General features: G+C 31.7%; 2 protein-coding genes across 2 annotated transcripts; both read right to left on the bottom strand.

The window, feature by feature from the left end:
* Positions 1–659: 659 nt before the first annotated feature.
* On the bottom strand, positions 660–3,391 carry LOC126674209 (LEAF RUST 10 DISEASE-RESISTANCE LOCUS RECEPTOR-LIKE PROTEIN KINASE-like 2.5). Its single transcript, XM_050368623.2, has 3 exons — positions 2,435–3,391; positions 2,042–2,101; positions 660–1,952 (listed from the first exon to the last, which is right to left on the bottom strand). Exons 1-3 carry the CDS (start codon positions 3,153–3,155, stop codon positions 838–840), a joined length of 1,896 nt encoding a protein of 631 aa, XP_050224580.1. The 5' UTR covers positions 3,156–3,391; the 3' UTR covers positions 660–837.
* Positions 3,392–9,260: 5,869 nt separating this feature from the next.
* Positions 9,261–15,684, bottom strand: LOC126672777 (uncharacterized). The gene is made up of 11 exons (XM_050366729.1): positions 15,086–15,684; positions 14,821–14,912; positions 14,602–14,755; positions 14,418–14,560; positions 14,202–14,324; positions 13,639–14,157; positions 12,715–13,518; positions 12,469–12,612; positions 12,208–12,304; positions 10,197–10,199; positions 9,261–9,438 (listed from the first exon to the last, which is right to left on the bottom strand). The coding sequence occupies exons 1-11, from the start codon at positions 15,682–15,684 to the stop codon at positions 9,261–9,263; spliced, it is 2,856 nt and encodes a 951-aa protein (XP_050222686.1).
* Positions 15,685–21,821: the final 6,137 nt, after the last annotated feature.

Below are 21,821 nucleotides of genomic sequence, written 5' to 3'. Positions count from 1 at the left end.
ACAGTTAGAGCCACCATCTTACGACGGATTTCACCAAATATCGGTATGTTTTGCGTCAATATCGATGATGTCTTTAATGTTCAAGAGAAGAGATATGTCACAGAAGATGTGATTAAGTACTTTAACGATGAAGTTATAGCTGCTAGCTGTAGCAGTCGTGCGATTAAAGTTAATATTATCATGGCAAGCGAAGCTAATCTAATTCCCTTTATTTTAAAGGTTGTAATGGATGCCTTCAACAACAACTCTTTGCTTTGTAATATTATCAGTTTGATAGCAAATGACTACTTTAGCTTAATTGAGATGCATAAATGTTGTTTTAATAGAAAATCTCATGTGGTAGCATATGACTATTTTAGTTTATCTAATTGGTTGGGGCATGTCCTTCCGATTATCAAATTCTATGTATTGGCTGATCAATCAGCTTTTGATTAATAGAAATTTTTATCTCAAAAAAAAAAGAAAAATCATCAACAGAGCCTCAGAGATATTCTTAATTCATATCTGCAACTGCACGAGAATGTGTAATGGGTTCTTTTCAGGATGAATTCTGGTCATGTCATAAGAATTCCTTGAATGTGAAATTTTGATGTATTTCCTATAACTTTACATATTTTGAAAATGTCTACCAATTTATGCATAATTAACATTCTACGTACTAATTCTAAAAGATAAATTTTATGAATTTATGCAGATGTGGCATTCTACATATTAAAAGATAAAACATTCAAGACTCTGAAACAGAGAAAAATTGCAACCTAATCACGCAGACTCGGTATGAACAACTCTGTTGAAGGCTGAAGCAAATGTACAAGAAAACTAATTATTACTTCTAATTTAGCTTTGCTCCGCCGTCTCCGATATTAACAACTCTGTCAAAGAATCCGACTCTGGCCCTTCTCCAGCAACATGATCAGGAAAAGACAGTGAACTAGGAGGCAGTTGCAGATTAACAATGCTCCCTTCTAACATTTCCACCACTCGAGTCATCAATGGACGATCTGAAGAATTCTTTTGAATGCACAACAGCCCAACTATACATAATTTCTTTGCTATTGCAGCCTCGGTTTCACTAACATTCTCAAGCTCTAAGTTTCTTCCCTCATTTAGCTGGTCATAAACCCACGAAGGGAAATACACTTTGCCCGAAGAATTTCCTATTGCGTTATTTCTGCTTCTTCCTCGAACAATTTCCAATAACAACATTCCAAAACTATAGACATCTGATTTGCATGAAACATCTCCAAGGCTCTTCGAAAGCAATTCGGGAGCGATATACCCCATAGTTCCTCTTGTAGTACTAATAGACACAAAATCGTCTTCCTTAGGGTAAAATTTTGCGAGACTGAAATCGGAAACTTTCGGGACGAGATGATGGTCTAGCAAGACATTATGAGGCTTGATATCGAAATGCAAAATGCATACTTCACACCCCACATGTAGATGCTCAATCCCTCGCGCTGTCCCTATAGCAATTCGAAGGAGATTTTCCCAACTCAATGGCTGGATTTCTGCTCCTCTTTGTAGTATATACTTATCAAGAGATCCACCAGCCATATACTCAATAAGAAGAGCACGGTATGACCCCTCAGAACAAAACCCGACTAATTGGACTACATTGACATGACGAATTTTACCGATTGTGGAGACTTCATTGATGAAGTCCTCATCATTGAACTTGGAGTCATTAAGCATTTTAACAGCAACTAAAAGACCATCAGGAAGCTGTCCCTTATACACTATCCCAAAGCCACCTTTCCCTAATCTATCTTTAAAATTATTAGTAATTGCAATAATATCAGAGTAGGAGTACCTTCTGGGCTCCAAGGATCGTTCATTGGATAAGACAATCTCCGTGTTACCATCCATCTTCTTCTGCGTTTTATGTTTATGAACCAGAAATCCAATTATGACTATCGGAGCAAGCACGAATCTTGCAATTAAATTAATTCCTGAAAGAGACAAATATAGAAAATTTATCAGATTTTAATCAAAATTACCGACATTAACAAGTAATTGAGTTTCAATCCGGAGAATTTACCTAACAAAACATTCCAAATAGCACCAAGGATAAGTGTGATTACAACAGGTACATAAATTCCTGCACATAACACAACCAAACACAGTCAATGGATCAAAATCAATTCCTGCACAACTTCATTACAACAAACTCAATAACTAAAACAACATAATCCAGGTAGCAAAGACACTTCATTCATCAATGTTTTTCCTTTTAAAAACATGTCTGACACTTAGGCGATTTGGACACGAAACTTTATTTTTAAGTTAGGAAACCTTAAAATAACACCGTTTCAGTGTGTCCATATCTAAGTGTCCTGTTTCCGTATCCGTTCTACCAAGAACACTGTATAGGCACTCGATAAACAAAGTCTCTATGCTAATTTAGCAAATTAAAAGAAAAAAACATACAAACCTGAATAATAACGACACTGATACACATTAGGCGAACCCATCGAGCTCAAACTACAAAAACCACCATCTGCCAAACAATCCCGGCACTCGACGGACCATTCAAGATCAAACCCTAAAGCCATCAACTGCAAAATACTTCCATACGAAGGGTACAAAACATTCTGATAAACACTAGGAACCCTAGAAACAAAAGAACAAGAGCCTCCAAGATCAGAAATTACATAAGTACTATAACTAACATAAACAAAAGACCCATTACCACTCACACAAGGAACTTCCCTATAAGCTTGATCATTAAATTTACTCGAACAATTAACAAAACTCGTAAAAGTACTCGAAACTAATCCTATATAACGACTATCACCGCTCATTTCCTCAACTGAAACCGACACATAAGGAAGATTACAGCTTCCATTGGCTAAGTTAACATCAACCAACCGAATTACATGTTTTTCATAAGAAATTTGTAACACTAAGTACTTCCCTGAATGGAACTGTATGATGGGTTTGTTGCTGTTGCATGAAATTTCGTAGTCTGGATCGCCACAAGATGGTGGATCAGTGTTTAGGCGAAATGGGTGGCTGATTTTGATGTCTCCACATGATGATGAGCAGGTTTGTTGGAGGGTTCTTGACTCAGATTTGGTTGCTGTGGATAACAAGATTAGTAGAGGGAGCAGTGTGAGGATTAAGATTGTGGGTGGTTCTTGGATTTTTTTCATGGTTTTTTTGATGTAATCTTGTTATTGATGAGAAATTGAAGAAACAGAGACTGGTATTTTTGTTTAAAGTAAAAGTGGTGATGATTTTAAATTAGTGAGGTGAAGTGTATTAAGTGTAGTAAAGTGAGAAACTAAGAGCTACAAGTTGAAGAATTGATTGGAGAAGAGGAACTAATATTTAATTAGGTGGATATTGATTCTTCATAATGGTCTTTTGGAGAAGACTTGCAAGAAAGAACAAAAGGTCAAGACCAATTTTGCTCAGCTTATTTACACCATTTACCAAAAAATTGAAAATAATTATAAAACTACATGTTGACTTTTTTCATTTACAAAAATCTTAATAATATTTACAAAAGTACAAAAAAATAAAAAATAATATCAAACATACGGTGTATATTATGAGTATAATGTCAGTATACTAATAAACTGACATTATATCAACATTATATTAACATTATACCAAAATTATACCAACATTATACTTCTGAGATTTTATTAATATTAAATAAAAATTTACCAAAATTACATCAAATCGTATACTAAAAATTAAATTAATAATATGCCAAAATTATACCAACAGTATACCAAGAGTGTACACATCAAAATATACTGAAATTTATTATTACATCAACATTACACCACATCGCATACTAAATATTAACCTAACAATATACTAAAATTATACCAACAATATACAAATTCTCTAGTTCATTACCAACTATAATGAAAAATACATATAAAACAAAATATACATGTTATCAACTAGAAAATATATATAAAATTTATAATCGATATACCGAAAATATACTGAAATTATACCAATGATAAACCAAATATTATTTTTAAATTATCTGATTTATAGTTTTAATATTCCAAAATTATACCATAATTATACCGACATTATACAAATCGTACTTTTGTAATTAATTTTCATTTTTTGGTACTTTTGTAATTAATTTTAAATCAGTCGTATTTTTGTAAATAAAAAAACTTTACAGGTACTTTTGTAAATATTTTTAAAATTTTAGGTACTTTTGTCATCGTCCCAAAAAAATTTACATTTTCATATCCAACAAAAAGGTCAACGTGTCCCATGAACTTGTGACGCGAAATCATCTAACTTAATTTATACTTTTTTAAATAATTAACTCAAAAACTTTTCATTTTTAGATCAAATAATTCCATAATTATATTTTAAAAACGCGTAAAATATAAATCGGAGGTTAGAGATATAAAAAAGTAATTAAATACTTTCCTAATTGTTGTGATATAATTATTCTAAATCTATTTTTTAAAATAAAAATATAAATTATGGAGTTTTTTGATCCAAAAATGAAAAGTTATGGGATTAGTTGCTCAAAAAAATATAAATTGGGTTAGATGACTCCGTGACACAAGTTTAAGGGGCGCGTTAAACCTTTGTTCTTTACATATCTGTCATTTTTCTTTTAAAATGGAAAATCCTAACCGCTAAGAATTTTCTTTTTACTTTTCGCTTCGGTTGCTATCAATGGTGGATTTTTACCGTTGGCGATAGCCATTCCTTTTTTTTATTGCTTTATTTACATATAATAAAATAAATAACCGACTCCTTTTTCATCTTTTTTGTTTTGTTGGTAAATTATTCGATGAGACACATCATATCAATATATATCGAATCAAAAATCAGAGATAAATTAAGAGCTTACTGAAGATGAAATTGTTTAGAGGTTTATAAGTTTTTTTTGTTTTTGATACTTTTTGTTATGGTGATTGTCTTTATTTTTTTAAAGTTTTGTTGTCTTTTTTATATCGAAAGGTTTGTTGTCCTTTCTACATCGAAAGATTTGTTTGTTATATTTTATGAAGTTTTAGTGAGTCTTCTGTTAGACAGCGAAGAAATGAATACTTACGATGGTAAAGCAGTAATATAATTTTGATTTTGATTTTGTGAGGCGATCTACAAACAAGACTTTGATTCTTGTTCTATGTCAGATTATTAGAAAAGATTATACTTTTTTAAATTCTTACACTTTTAACTGCTTGATATTAATAGAATATTATTTGAATTGTCAAAAAACATTTACATTTTTATCACTAACAAAATAATATAACTAATATTTTAAAATTTTAAAAATTTATTTTTATTTGAAATCCCAAATGCTATCTTATAGGGCTAAGGGGGGTGAATAAGGTGTATTAGGTTTAGAGATCGAAGAAAGACACAAGCGATTTAGAGTTGTTCGAATCTAAAGTCGATTCTACTCCACTACTCAATCAAAAATCGAGATTTTTATAATCTACTAACAATGTGTTTTAAAGCTAAACACTAACTATTACAAAGAGATTTTTTAGAGTTAATCTCAAAATTACAAAGCCATTTTTCAAGACTAATCACAAACCTACAAACAATAAATGATTAATCAAACAATTGCTAATCAACAAAGAAAAGAAAAACAATCAATACAAATTGATGCACAATAAATATTTAGATAAAAGAAATTGAATGCTTGTAATCTTTGGTTGTTGATAGAGTGTCTAATCAAATAAATGTTGTAGACAAGGGGTATTTATAACCCCATCAAAAAGCTCATGAGTCTTCTAGAAGAAAACTCAAAGTTGTGATGAAAAGCACCATATCGCGCCCGTGATATTCAAAAGTCAGAGATGTATCAATGGGAGAAGCCCAGATGTCATCCTCTGGTTGGGGTGCTCAGAAAGAGCTGTCAGACCTCCAACGATCATATTGATCTCGTCCGAGATCCATTGTGTAGTGCCCCATTTGTCGCGCGCCGTGATGAGATGTATCACGCTGGAGATACATGTATCACGCCTCCTGCGTTGCCAAAAGCATCTCGGACGCGAAAAGCTATTATAACTAGTCAAAAAGTCGATTTTTTGATTCTCGCTAGAAAGCTCTGATTTGACCCGGGATGGTTTTTATATGTTCCTACATTTTTTGATTCTCGCTAGAAAGCTCCGATTTGACCCGGGATGGTTTTTATATGTTCCTACATACTAATAAACATGATTAGGCTATTTAAATTGATTTTCAAACTCAAAATTAGGGTTCAAATGGGACTTGATCCAACATATTCAAAATCAGGGTTCAAATGGTTTCTATATGTTCTTATGAAATGCATTAAATTAATAATTTTTATTTTTTAAATCATTTCATCCATAATAATGTATTTTAAAAATAGGCTTAATTCCTTAAAAAAAAACTACCTTATACTTTTTTTTCGTTTATACCCTGATCTTATGAAAACACCATTTGTACCCAATTTTGGATTTTTATGTTCCATCCCTACCCAAAAGCATTAAATTGTACTCTTTTCATTTGGAAAAGAGTTTAAAACATACTTTTCTCTATTTTTAAAAATACAAATAAATCCTTCAACTTAAAAAATAATCAAATACATCCAAATAATTAATTAATTTTTTTTTAATTTTATAAAATACTAAAAAAATTAAAAACATTTATTATTATTTTTAATTTTTTTGTCGGAAATATTTTTTAAAAAATTAAAAAAATTAAAAAAAATTCGAAAATATTTTTAAACAAATTAAAAAAAATTATTATTATTTTTAATTTTTTGAAGAAGATGATATTTGTGTACTATTAATAACATTAATATCTAATTAGTACTCCCTCCGGTTCATAATATTTGTCGCGTTTGAGAAATTTTTTTGGTTCATAATATTTGTCATGTTATAATATCAATAGAGCATTGATTGCTATTTTTCCATGTTTACTCCTATTAATTTTTTTTTTTTTGAGGTAATACTCCTATTAATTTATTGAAAGAATACAATAAACAAATAAAAATGGTAGTTATAAATATAAACAAGTTTCAATATGGGGTTAACTTAGTAAAAATGTTTACAAATTAAGACATATTAATTATTTTTTTAGTTCTTCTGCCAAAGTCAAAATGCGACAGATATTATGCACCGGAGGGAGTATATAAGTTAAAAATAAAAGATTGTTTTAAATGAAAAGAGTACAATTTAATGCTTTTGGATAGGGATGAAACATAAAAACTAAAAATTGGGTACAAATGGTGTTTTTACAAAGTCAGGATATAAACGAAAAAAAAATGTAAGGTGGAGATTTTTTAAGAAATTAAACCTTAAAAATATTAAAAATATCAACATTTTTGAAATTGGATCAGAAATCAAACAAGATTTGTTGGGGTCCATAGTTTGACCATTTTAATAGAGTTAGCTCTGGTTTCTTTATTTTAACAAATATAGATAATTTAAATCAAAAATATATATCAAAAATAAAATTTAATAATATTTAAATAAAATTATATTTTAATTTTTATTTTATAAAATATAATTACTAATTATCAATATTAAGAGTATATAGAATAATTACTACATACGATAGAAAAAAATGATACTATTGTTTTAGTAAATTATAATTAATAAAAAAAAAATCATATAATCAAGTTTTATAAATTAAAAATATGATGAAATATGTTAATAAAATCAACAATTAAATATGTGAAGTATAATTATAATTGAGTAATATGTAGATGTATATAAAATAATTTTATTGTATGAGTAAAAATATAATTTTTTCAAAGTTTTTTATAAATAGTAATTGTTAAATTAAATAGTCAAACCTAATAAATAGTAAATATAATAATATATTTAAATAAAAATTACTTATTAAATTTTATTTTTAAAAATATAATAATAATAATAATAATAATAATAATAATAATAATAATAATAATAACAACAGTAATAATCAATATTTTAAAAGTATTTAGAATATTTAAATATGTGTTAGAGAGAGAGTGCATGTCTCTGTGTTGCATATATGTGAAAGAAAAAAGATGTGATATATGAGAAATTTTTAGGTATTACCCCGTCTACCACATCATCCTTAAATGAGCTTTAAGCACTTTGATTATGCCATATTTGGATTCCTTGTTTGATTTGATGCGATTTTGACTACTTTTGCACGGAGTTGAAACGATTGAGAATGAAGTAAAACAAAACGACCTTTGAATCTGCCAACGCACCGCCGCCGCTGCCACTGAAGCCGCCGGTGCCGCCGGAATAAGTTGATGCGCCGCCACTATGAACTGACGGTGCCGCCAGATCAAACGGGCGCCGTGTTCATGGCTCCTTAGCTCCCTAAATTCGCTTCGAGATTCTTTCAGACGTGATCCGAACTTCAAAATATGTTTCCGGGCTTATCCGCACTCCAAATAAGGCCCAATTTGAACCCATACGTAGATAATTTAATGTAGAATCATATTCTGTATTATAACGGTCATATCTGTAAAACAAACCCAAAAGTCCAAACATGTAACATAGTGTACAGACTGGGCCCACGATCCTAAGGCCTAGCAAACTAGTAACTTCCAGAGCAAATTTCGGGCTAACCGGAACTCGAAATTGTCGCCGGTTTAAACCAGTAGAACCGGATCGATAAGACGCACAACTCTCGTGATCTGACCGAGAGCCCATTCTGAGCAGACCAATGGTCAAAACCCGCGCGAGTGCCAGACACTCAAAATCAACGAGGTTAAAAAGTATTTCTAACCTTGTATGTATATCCAACTGCCCCTGAGCATGCCGACAATGTTTATCACTGTCCAAAAGCATTTCAAATCAAATAATAACCGGTTAAATGACTAATCACCTAAAATTAGCCCATTAATACAATTTCAGCCCATCACTTAGACATCGTAGGACTAATATAAAAATGTAGTAACGATTGTTTAGGTTTTTCAAGACTCACCTCATAAAATCAATAAATTACACTTATACATCTGGTTTAGGCTTTGTGCATGTAATCAATCCAAACTAGTCAGACTTATGCCTACTTGCTAGAAACCTCTAATGTTAGATGTATGCTTAGGAGTACCTGATACTTGCCTCAAATGCCAGTCCAGATCGAGTAATATGCGCGTCAAACGTGTTTACTGATTTTTAAGGTAATTTCAGGCTATGGATGACAACCGAACTCCAAGTTACCTCAGAAATCAGAAAAACAGCAATCAAGAAGTAGTAATAAACAAAAACATCAGGAAAACAATATTGAGCAACGGAAGAAAGCAAAAGCAACATATGAAGAAACCTGGTTACTTTTCCAGGTCTTCAAGGTAACTTTGGGGTTAGGGCAACGTTCAAACCCGAATTATCTCCAAGACTCGAGAAACGGTAACCTGACAATAAAATGTCACGAATAACTTTTAGATCTCTTTGAACTTTGGAGGTCATTTCTAGATTTAGAAACTCACCTAAACTCACAAATACCTTCGGAGTTTGAACACATCTATAAGAATATGTTCCATATCACCATAAGCAACAATGAAATTTGAAAGGAGCAAATAACGACATGTGGAAAATAGCCTACTACGCAAGCTCTTCCGAGTCTTAGACGTGATTTCCGGATTTGGACGAATGCCTAAATCTGAAAACACGTCTAAAATTCTGGCGAATTTAAATTGCAAGGAGAAGAACCTATATACCTAGCCGACGTGAATTGCAGGGGGAGATTAATGATGGAACACTAAAAATCCAAAAGTCCGTTGCTAAAGAGAGGAAGGCCACGTGACAAAGCTTATAAAAGAGTAATAGTTTCACTCTTTTGCATTTTTGGATATATTTATTACTCTTATTCAATACCCCCACTAACTTAGCATCAGAGTGAATTCGAGCCTAAATACCAAAGTTTCACTTTTGCTATTTCCATTATCTACTTTTTACCGGTGATCCGGCTCGTCAGTAAAACCACTTACGGATCTGTGCAGATTCGTACCAAATTACCAATCGGATCTCTGGAGTCATTAATAACTTAACTATATTGAACTAACATTTTTCTCGTGAAGAAAATCTATATTTTTATCTTTATGAAAAAAGAGAGTATAATTCATTTTTCATGAAAATATAACTTTATATTCTACAGATTAATATCTGAACTGGGTCATTAATTTAATTCTGGATGAAAATATAAATTCATTAGTGCAATACTAGTTTCATAAATCAACGAGACATTCAATCAAGTATGATTTGTTTACTTGCATTCTTTACGTCCTACAAACATATACAAAATTTATTTTAAAAAATAAAAACAAAATAGTCAAATTAGTTTTTTTTTTCAATTTTCATTATATTCTTAACATAGTTATTTACATTTTTAAATATCATTAGTTATATTTTTTTATAATTAGTGAATGGAAGCGATTGTGGGAGGATTTAAACTCACGATCTAGCAATTTGATGTTCAGCACTTAAACCATTTGAGTTATAGTTCATTTGTTATTGAACAAAGGATCAACGCGCCCCCTAAACTTGTGACACGGAATCATCTAACCCAATTTATACTTTTTTGAGCAATTAACCCCAAAACTCTTCTTAATTGTATTTTTAAAACGCATAAAATACAAATCGGAGATGAGAGATGCAAAAAAATAATATACTTCCCTAATTGTTACGATATAATTATCTTAAATCTATTTTTTGAAAATAAAATATAAATTATTGGGTTATTTAATCCAAAAATAAAGAGTTTTAGGGTTAGTTGCTCAAAAACGTATAAATTGAGTTAGATGATCCCGTGTCACAATTTAGAGGGCGCGTTGACCATTTGTTCATTTGTTATTAGTTACTATATGTTTTAAAAACATTAATTATTTATTAAAAATAAGAATAAATTTTTAAAGATCAAGTTCATGTTTAATTTTTATATTCAATTAAGTGATAATTAATACTGCAATTTAAGAATTATTAAATTATTTTTTTTTTATTTTAAATAATGAATATAATAATCACTAAAAAATTAAGCGTGAATTTATTAATTTGTTCAATAACTTTATTTACTAAGAAATAATAATGTTTTTATTAAGTATGTTTTAATGATGAAATTTTTAATTTTTAATAATTATATAAAAAATTAACATTATTAATTATTGATTATGATAGTATGCGTACTAAGAAATTACATATATATCTATTTTATAGTTAGTAACATTAATAGAGAATACAAAAGTCAAAACAGAATTTATGAATAAATTGTAATATATTATAATTAAATATAAACTATAAAATTATTTTGATAAAAAATTAAGAAACTAAAAATATAATTTTTTCAATAGAAATTTTAACTGCATATTTCCGCTTAATATTCGAAGTAATTTTTAATTTAATTGAATAGGTTAAATTGAGATTAATATGTACTATCAAAAACAAAGAAAGTACATCATTCGCCATCTGATAAAATTTATTTACAAAAAACTGTCAATTTTTAAAAGTTACACTTAATATTTGACCATTTAAATATTTTTAATTTTTATTTATAAAATACTGCATTTATAAAATACTAAAAATTACATCGCATTAGTCTGACAAAAGTTGGAGTTTTGGCCGGAAAATTATCTGACTGACGGTCAACACGTGGTATGCTCACTATTAACTAGTAAATTGCTCATTTTTGTTGACTGTTATATATGAGCATATTATAAGAGTTGTTTTTTTTTTTGTATTTTATGTATTTTTTGGTGTATGTTTTGTGTATTTTTAATTCAATATTTTTATAAATTGTTTTTTTAATGTCTCGGGAAATTATATTTTCGTGCCAATATTTTATACCTTTTCTCGGATAGTTATGTAAAAGTTTACTTAATGAAATAAATGCTGAAATTTTTAATTTAATTTTTTTTTATATATATGTACAAATCGGTCAATGATATCAAAACTTTAAAATTCACTGGATAACTAACCAATTCCTTAAAACTATTATATATATGTAAATGTGTACAAAATAAAGTATTCTTAAAGGATCCTTTAGGTATATGTGTACATAAATTTTAAAATGCAATTTTTTTTTAATAAATGGTAGATATATTAGCTCAATCACAAAACGTGATTGGCAAAAGCCTTTAAAAGGCAAAGCTCAATGAAAATTACAAAAGAAAATTAAGTTTCTATGAACATCGATTCCGGAATATGAAAAATTTCGATTGTTGTCCTTGTGAAACTCCACCGCTTTGCAAACCGACATGAAGATAACCTGATCCACTTCAACAATCAAATTCTGAAATACCATTTTATTTCTAGCTTTCCAAAGTTCCCAAACGCAAAAGAACCAAATTGTTTGCCATAGAACCCGATATCTTTTGACGGAAAGAGATGTCCAAAAGCTAAAAAAATTCAAGCACATGAAAGGGTAAGGCCGAATGGATGTCACACATGCGAAGCAATTTAGTCCACGTCAACCATGTATAACGACAGTGCATGATAATGTGGAGGCTTGTTTCGTCGAAAGAACATAATGAGCAGCTGATATTTTCTAAACTTAAAATACCTCTACGAACAAGTGCAGCATTGGAGGAGATCATGTCCCTCATCAAAAGCCAAAAGAAGATGTGAAACTTTGGAGGAATTCTGAATTTCCAGAAAAATGTGCAATCCAGATGAGTTGAATGCTGAAGCGATGAACTGTGAGCAGCTGCAGAAGACGACCTGTTGTTTCTGTGAACCGAAATGTTTGACCGCTGCTGAATGTACTGCCTGAAAGCTGCCGGAGTTTAGGAATCCTTTTTATTCCAACATAATCGATCATTTCTTTCCACATCTGGAACGAAAGAAGCAATTTGGTCTTGAAGCTGTTGAAGGAGCTGCTGATCTCCTATTCGAAGATTTCTATTCCATCGAAGACAAAAAGAATTTTGCTCCACACTATATGCTTTCATAACTGAAATTCGATTATCCTTTGCCAAACTGAATAATCTCGGAAATGCAGTAGAAATAGACAAGTCTCCAGTCCAGTTATCTTGCCAAAAATCGATGTTAACTCCATTACCCAAATTAGCTGTCAACTCTCCTTTAAAAGCATCCCAAATATGATTATTTTTAACACAAGCAGTGTATATTCCCCGCCACATGTGAGATAATTTTCCAAGATTAATAGTTTCCAAATCCCTCCAATCTGAGATATCCGAGCTGCATGAGATTACCGAAAACCAAAGGGTTATCTTGCTAGTCGTTCTTAATTTCCATATCCATTTGAGCAGCAAAGATTGATTTTTAAAACGCAGCGGATTTATGTTCAAGCCTCCTTTATCAATCGGCAAACAAAAGTCAGTCCAAGCAACTTTACTGAAACCCATGCGATCAACTGACCCATTCCAAAGAAATCTTTGCATACATCGCTCAAGATTATTAATCACGGAGTGTGGAACTGAAAAGGAACATGAAAAGTATACTGGTAAGCTGCTAAGGACTGATTTTATCAATACGAGTCTTCCCGCAGGCGAAAGTAAGTTGCCTTTCCAACTTGCTAGCTGAGAAGAAAAATTATTCACAATTGGTTGCCACAGATCAGCCTTAATCGACTTAGAGCCCAAAGGTAAGCCTAAGTATGTGAAAGGAAGGAAATCAATCTTGCATTAAAGAATGTGAACAGCTGCGTTCAAAGAGGCATCATCAACGTTCAAACCTATAACTGCCGATTTTTGATAGTTGATTTGTAAACCCGAAATTAATTCGAAGCAACGAAGAATCCGCAGAAGGTTTCTAATCATCCCCAAGTCATTCGGAATGAACAACAAAGTATCATCCGCAAACTGCAGGATAGAAACTGGTTCAGCGTAATTTTCAACGTGAATCCCATCAATCAAACCCAAACTGCTAGTGTTTGAAAAAATTGCCTTGAGCCCTTCAACTGCCAAGACAAAAAGCATCGGAGATATTGGATCTCCCTGTCTGACTCCTCTACCCATATTAAAATTTTTAGAGGGACCGCCATTGATCAATACCGATAATTGGGCGGAGCCAAAAAAAAAAGTAATCCACTTAATCCAGACTGGATCAAAATTCATTCTATTTAGCATCTGAAGAACGAAATCCCAAGAAATAGAATCGAAGGCCTTTTTAAAATCAAGTTTAATTAGAAAAACTTGATCTTTCCTTTTGTTGACTAAGTGAATCAATTCTGAAGCGATCATGTGACAATCATGAATATTTCTCCCTTTAATAAAACCAAATTGGTTCTCTGAAATAATTAAAGGAAGAATAGGAGATAACCTGTTAGCTAACTGGAGAGAAGCTTGAAGACTCCATTGATCAAACTAATCGACCGAAAATCTTTAATATCCGAAGCACCCTTCATCTTTGGAATTAGAACCAAAAAAGATGTGTTTAACCTGTGTGGAAAAAATCCTGTTTTAAAGAATTTATCAAACAAGTTAAGAAAGTCTTGTTTTAAAATAGGCCAAGCTCTTTTGTAGAAGTAGAAGTTGAACCCATCCGGACCTGGAGCTTTATTATCGTCGAAATCTGATAAAGCAGCAAAAATTTCACTCTCCGATAATTCTTTAACCAACTCGGCCGCTTGAGTTTGACTGAGGACTATGATAGACTGTTTGGCCATGGAGAAATTGATCGGGTAGTGTTTCCTGAACAAATTCTTATAGAATGCCTGAATATTAAGCTTTACCTCATCTGGGGAAGAAAAAGTTTGGTTGTCAACTGTAATTTCGGTAATGAAGTTACTTCGAGAGTAATCGCAGCAATGGTGTGGAAGAATTTTGTGTTCTTGTCGCCATATAGGTTCCAATTCAGTCTTGATTTTGGTGCCATAAAGATTCTAACTGTTTTGAGACATCATAAAATTCAGAATGCAAATCAGCCCATCTTGCCGAATCCAAATCTGTACCTTCATCCATGTTTGCCTCAAGCGTGTGTATCTCCTGTTGGAGTTGCTCAAATTTGGTATTCAGATTACCAAAGACATTCTTATTCCACTCTCTGATTATGATTCGAAACTCTCTCAATTTGACCACTAGATTACTCCCCGAATTATTGACAAATATAACTTTCCAAGACTCCAAAATCAAGATATAAAAAGAAGAATCGTTCCACCAAGCATTGATCGATTTGAATGGTTTCGTTCCCCATTCAGTAGAAGTAGCTGAGCTAACAGCAGAGGAACATGATCTGAAAAGCTTCTGGGAAGAGCTTTTAGATCAAAGCTGGGCCATAGAGAAAAAATTGCAGGGGACAAAAAACATCTATCAATCTTTGATCGCGAGTTACTTTTTTGCCAAGTGAAGTACCGACCACTTAACGAAGCCTCCATCACATTACAAGACTGAACAAACTCCATAAATTGATGCATTCCTGGAGTATAACCCGTAAAATTCCATCTCTCTTCCGGATGTAAGATCTCATTAAAATCCCCAATCATAAAGCAAATTCTGTCCGTCTGAAGTTCTGAAGATAAATCTGCCCATAAAGAGAGCCTATATGCTGCCGCTGAACAGCCATAAACTAATATGAACTTGAATTGGATTGAAGAAAGCTCAAAATCAATACTAATCCATCGAGCATAAGTGACTACTCGAGTAGGAGACAAAACAGTCGAGTTCCAGATACAACATAACCCACCCGAAGCTCCAATGGAAGGAGAGAAGCAATACCCGAAATCGTTCGAAGGCCAAAGACGATTAATTAAAAATTCATCCACTGTCTCTTTTTTTATTTCAATCAAGCCAATAATAGAAAGCTGATTTTTAGACATGTAATATCCCGGGAATTTTTAAATTTTTTATTATTAAGTTGCGGAAATAATTTGAATCGATCTCGGTATCGTAGATCGTTTGGTTTGCGTATAGGGTTTAAATTGGGTTTGATTTTAGCCCTATATAGTTTTGGTTGCCCATGGGGGTTTGGCCCATGGGCCAAATTTCTTTCGGCCCAAACACAGGTCTCGAACGAGACCTGTGCCATTTGAGGCCAGTCTCGTTCGAGAATTCCATTCTTGAACGAGACCCTAGCTAAATTCAGCTAGTCTCGTTCGAGAATGGCAATTCTCGAACGAGAATTGCCCTAAATCTGCTGGTCTCTCCTAGCCTTGCGAGGGGGCACTTTCGTCAATCATTTCTAACCTAATCGACCTACTTAAATACAAAACTTTTAAACCTAATCTATTCTCCTCACTACAAGCAAACCCTAGCCACCTTTAACATTCATTTTCGCTAAGGAACGCTGTTGAAATCATCTCTCAAAGTTGCTAATCCGGTAAGCTTCTTAATTCATTTGAATTCAGTTTATGTTCAAAGCGGCAATTCCGTATTTTTGATCGTTCTTGCTCGTTTTTAGATCGAAATCAAAACCGTTCGATCTCAAGCGTTCTAGACTCACATACCTTCGATTCCCCACCTCGTTTTTGTTGAACGGTACGTTATCGATCTCGTTTCAATCGCCGTACGGTTTCCGTATTAAAGGTTATTATAAACTGTTTCATGTTGATGTAGTTACTGCCGAAGCTTTTCTTTGTTTTGAGCCATGATTTGATAACCTAGGTGATAATTAACATCCTTTATTTGTTGGGTTACGGTTTTGCTTGAGCGATGATATCCGATGTGTTGTTCGTCGTACCGTTCGTCGTTGTATCATGCCTTACCGTTTCTTTGATTTAAATGCTACTGAGAATGGGTTTTAGTTATGATTAGGGTGTTGGTTAATTCAAAAATGATGATATTATAGTTTAAAACCAATGGCTTAAGGTCATGAATTAGCTTCAGTAGCTAAAAGAATGGAGATTAATGTTTTGTTCATGTTGGGCGGGTTTCCTGAGTTTGAAATGTTGAAGATGGTCAATTGCCGTGTATGGTCACCAAAAATGTGTTGCTTAAATCAATTAAATCCTTAAGTTAGATTGTTAGCATTTGTTTGATAATAACTTTTACAATGGTTTGATTTGATTGGTAAACTTATAAGTAATTATTGTTTGTAATTAAAGATAATATAATTACTCGGGTAATTATATTGAGTTTTTGAGTTTAAAAGTGCCCCTAAACATTTTAAAACTTATTTAAATTAAGTTTTTGATTAGTAACGTTATATTTTGTATTAATTATAAACAAAAGTAATTAATTTGATTTTCAATATCAAATTGGTTAAAAGTACAATTTAGTCCCTAATTGGAAAAAGTACAGTTTAACCCCTAACTAGCTAAAGTACAGTTTAGTCCCTAAACTTTTATAAACTTAAAATGGTTAGATTTTTGGGTTGTAACTTGGAATACTCAAAATTCAAGTTATTGAGTTCCGTTTTTAAAATGGATTATTATTTTATCGAATTATTTTATAAATATAAACTCGAGTTTATATTTGATAAACGTGTTGAGTCGGGTTAGACTTGGGTCACCCGACAAGTGTGTTTAGCTTGGTAGTTATTGGTAACTCGGCTAACCCACTATTTGGAAATTAATTATTATTTAAAGTTTATGAAATAATATTTATAAATTGGATTTTAAAGCGAGAACTCAATAGACTTATATTAATTGGACTTTATTACCTTTTGGGTATTTTTGTGTTGCTTTGGATTATTTAATTCCGACGTATAATTTGTGCTAGTCCTATGTGGTGTCTAGAACTCTCTAGAGTTAGGGTCTGTTTTTAATAATTATTTTATTTGTCTAGACCCGTCTATTGTTCGTGCTCTAGAGGCGAAACAGGATTAGTTGCTTGCCAGTTATCACGTGGATTAGCAAGCAGTGAGTTTGTACTTACTATTTACCGCTTTATTAAGTAAATTGCTATTATAATATTAAATACTGTACGTATATTTCGAACTGTTTTTATATTATGGCTTCTAGTTGGAACATGCTACCTAATGGGCATCATTAGGACTACGTGCGCACCAGTATTGATCTGGGTAAGTTATATATGGAAATGTGGTAACTCGGTGTGAGCATAACTCTCGGGACAAGGTAGAGTAACTCGGTGTAGCTCAGCTCCCGGGACTCTGGTATAAGTGTGGTCAGTGGTAACTCGGTGTAGCTCAGCTCTCGGGACCAGACCTATTGGATTATGTTATTTATTTAGAATTGTGGATTAAGGTTCCAACTATTATTCGTAATATCGTTATTAAATGTTTTAAACGGTTTTAAAGGTTTTCCACTTAATAAATGTAGATAGTGGTATAAACTCATCTCAGTATATCTGACCCCGTTGTTTTCCCAATTTTTCCCAGGGTTATGATCCGAGAGAGTATGTCGATCTCCGCATTTACTTTTCCTCGGAGGTTCCATTTATTTTTGACAAACTGTAAAACTGTTTTATTCTTAGACCGCAGTAGTAACTAGACGTCTTTATTTTATTCTAGTTATTGTCAGATTGGTCTGATTGATTATTTATTGCATTGGCATGTTAAACGTTTATTCTGGATTATTTATGTTAAGCCGATTTAATACTATTATTGGAAAGCATGTTATTTTAAGTGTTGAATATTATAACTGCTAGATTTAGGCTGAAGTCTCGGTTGCCCCCGAGCATTGGTTTTCTGCAGGTTTACATGGTTATATGTTAGATGAAAGGCTAGCTACGGGTTTTGGTACTACATTACCCATACCCTAGCGTCGGTCGCGATTCATGAAAATGGGTCGTGACAAGACACCATAGATCGAATAACACGTTGTTTCCTTGAAAACGACAAACCACCTCGGCAATTCCATGCAATACTGTTAAAATGACTAATCATTTAAAAGTAAAAAAGCCTTGATAAGACGAGAACCTGGTTAAACCAAGTTTGGTTGTTCCTTGTCTAATGCCTGTGTTAACAGCCTTAGAATTTCTTCCTGGTTTGCTTCCGAGAATAGACCCAATTTCATTCCGATGTCCCATGTTTTCTTTGCTTCCGATTCAAATGCAGGCTGCTGTGAATTGAAATTCTGAGCGTTGCAGTCTCTAATTAATTCCTCCGATTCAATCACTACAGCACTTTGTGAGCATGAATTCAACCTTCCCAATGGAGTTATTTTCTTAACTTTCTTGCGCTGAGTGATAAAGATACAATCAGGGTCTGGGAAAGTAGCTTTAGAATTGATGGAATTAACCGAAGAAGAGGATTGGCTGCCTGGGTTCAATTCTGGGTTTAGTTCTGAATGTTGCTGCTTGGAGATGTTGTGATCTGTCTGTAAAGTAGGATGACTGTGGACTGCAGATTGATGGCCCTTGAGAATGTGTTCATTTTCTGGCAGCGTTTGTTCATTATCATCACTTTCTGTATCAGTGAATGAAATATCCATGGAGTTATCCCAGAGGACCGGTAGGTCAGATTCAAGAGCCTGAATCTTAAAAACTTCACCTTTGATTGTAATATCAAATTCATAATATATTCGGCTTGAACTTGTTGAGATGAGGACTGATCCTGTGTCCATGTGTTCCTTGGTAGAGATAAGAGGGTGAAGGGAAACAACTGAGCCCACTTTGTCTCCTATGAAACTGAAGAAGTTATCTTCCCATGCTATCAATGGAACCCCAGATATATTAATCCATGCAAATATTTCTCCAGAATTGAAAGACCCAGACCAAGGCATGATTGTATTAAAGAAATCTGATAGCTTGGGGAAAAGTTTCACAAATTGATCAACATCCTCCTTGCTGAACATATTAAACAAAACGTATTTTCCTCCCAGTAAGGAAAAAGATTCATAGACAAGTCCATGATTCAACAGATAAGAGGCAATATTCAGCAAATGCGGTAACATCTTGACAGTCACAATAATCGAGCATGGGCGGCTTGAATTCTACAATGGAACATAAACGATGGGGCTCTTATTAACGACTTGAGCATACGAACGAGAATCCCTTAAAGTAGGCACGAAATCATGTTGCTTCTGCTGAATCCGTGTCTGAGCAGTGCTGGGTTTTTCGGAACGCTTACTGATATTAGGGTTTGGAAATTTCGATATATAAGCTCGGATTCTCCTTGAACCAATAAACACGTTATTCAATCGATATAGGGAATCATAAACATCCTGTTCAGGTTCCAGGTGAAGAAAACCAAATCGTTTGTTTGAACGATTCTTCTTACTAGTATTTCTATAAAATTTAACTTTTATATATTTATTTTTTTATAATTTTTTTTATTATATTCGTAGTATTTAGGAAAAGTTATACTGTTATACGCTTTTATTTAAAAAAAATTATAATTGTATGCTTTTTTATTATTTTTTGAAAACAATATAGTTTTTTTATGTTTTTTGTGTGCAAAATGTATCTTTTATATCTATCAAAATCTATCAATAACCTACTAAAAGCGTATAATTGTAAAATAAAATGTAAAAAATAGCAGCTTAAATGGTATAAGCGTTGAACGACAATTTACTAGGTCGTGTATTTAGTTTTTCCCACAAGAACTCCCCTCTTTAATTTTTTGAAATAGTGTTTTGGGTGAGAAAAATTAATAAAAATTACAGAAATATTAACAAAAGCAGCCAAAGTTTTTAAAAATATGTAATTCAAAAAAGATTCATTTAGTACTCACAAAGTTTTCAAAAATGTATTTCTTTGAAAATTATGTGATTTTATATGTTAGTTTTGTAAATAATCCAAAAATTAAACAAGCAAATTTATATAAATAATTTAAAAATGATAAAGCCCTTGTATTTATGTAAACAATTCTACAAATTTTGAAGGCAAATATGGTATGGGAAAATGTGAGAGCCCAACACTGGCATGAAAGTGAGAGCTAGCCGTCTATCCAAAAATAGGAAAGATACAGCTGAAAGTCCAGCCCGTCACTTGCTACAGCTGACTTAATATCTGGCCTAATTACAGCCGTCTACTGCATGACACAACTTCCCAGAAACAATTACTGAAAAAATTAAAAATACAGACTGATTGTACTTTTTAAAAAATATACTACTTCCGTTCTTTTTTAATTGTCCATTTAGCCAATATTGCACATACCAAAATAGTGCTTCTTTTGTCTCAATTTATAAAGAAAAATATTAATATAGCCCTATTAGTTAATAAATACCTTTTAAATTAAAACATAGGGTCATTTATTAGCTAATATCACATGAAATTACTAAATGGACAACTATTTGTAGACAAATAAAATTGGCTAAATAGACAACTAAAAAAGAACGGAGGGAATAATTAATTCTAAATATAATTTGTTTAGAATTTTATAAAAAAAAACTGTTTTTTAAATATATATATTTATTATAATATATTTTGAATTTTCTCTTTTAATTAAATTTAAATTTTTTCATTTAAACATAATGCATATTAAAATTAGAATATAATTATTGAAAGATAATAAATAAAGCAGATAAAAAAGATTTAATATTTTTTTGAAAATATAATAGTTTAAAATTAAAATATATTTATTAAAATTAATCTAATATTTTTAAAATTTTAATTAACTTTATTCGAAAAAAACTATCATCTCACAGGCATTAAGCTTTATTTTTATCAATTTTATCATATACTCCTATCAAATTAGCTATAATCAACCGTTGTTTATTGAATATTCAATTGTTGGACATTTTAAGACTGCATATGAAAATGTCCCAACACTATGTTTGTATCCAAATAGAGTTTAATCATATCATAATAAAAGACTTAATTATTTTTAAAAAAATCAATTTTTTATTTATAGTTTAAACTTTTAAAATTGTTAATTTTAATTTTCAATTTCAATTATAATTATTTGGCTTAATTATTTAAAAACCACTCACCTTATAACTTTTTTTCATTTATACCATGACCTAGGAAATTTTCAATTGTATTCTATTTTTCATTTTTATATTTCATCTCTACCCTAATGAGTTAAATTGACCTATTTTCTTATGAAAAAAAGTTTAAATTAGTCCTTCATTTTTAACCTATATTCTAATAAAATGTTAATGTTAATCATTTA

The sequence above is a fragment of the Mercurialis annua genome, linkage group LG3, assembly GCF_937616625.2.
Source record: "Mercurialis annua linkage group LG3, ddMerAnnu1.2, whole genome shotgun sequence".
NCBI classification, from domain to species: domain Eukaryota; kingdom Viridiplantae; phylum Streptophyta; class Magnoliopsida; order Malpighiales; family Euphorbiaceae; genus Mercurialis; species Mercurialis annua.
The sequence above is the reverse complement of the archived record's forward strand: the minus strand, read 5'-3'. Positions and strand labels throughout refer to the sequence as shown.

Excerpts from the sequence above, each read along its gene's own strand:
- LOC126672777 (XM_050366729.1), bottom strand. The coding sequence starts at position 15,684 with ATGTCTAAAAATCAGCTTTCTATTATTGGCTTGATTGAAATAAAAAAA. Across the intron at positions 14,913-15,085 it reads TCAGATCATGTTCCTCTGCT|AGAGTGGAATAAGAATGTCT; the intron begins GTTAGCTCAGCT and ends AATCATAATCAG. Across the intron at positions 14,325-14,417 it reads CGACGATAATAAAGCTCCAG|GATTTTTTCCACACAGGTTA; the intron begins GTCCGGATGGGT and ends TCTTTAAAACAG.
- LOC126674209 (XM_050368623.2), bottom strand. The coding sequence starts at position 3,155 with ATGAAAAAAATCCAAGAACCACCCACAATCTTAATCCTCACACTGCTC. Across the intron at positions 2,102-2,434 it reads TCAGTGTCGTTATTATTCAG|GAATTTATGTACCTGTTGTA; the intron begins GTTTGTATGTTT and ends TGTTATGTGCAG. Across the intron at positions 1,953-2,041 it reads TATTTGGAATGTTTTGTTAG|GAATTAATTTAATTGCAAGA; the intron begins GTAAATTCTCCG and ends TGTCTCTTTCAG.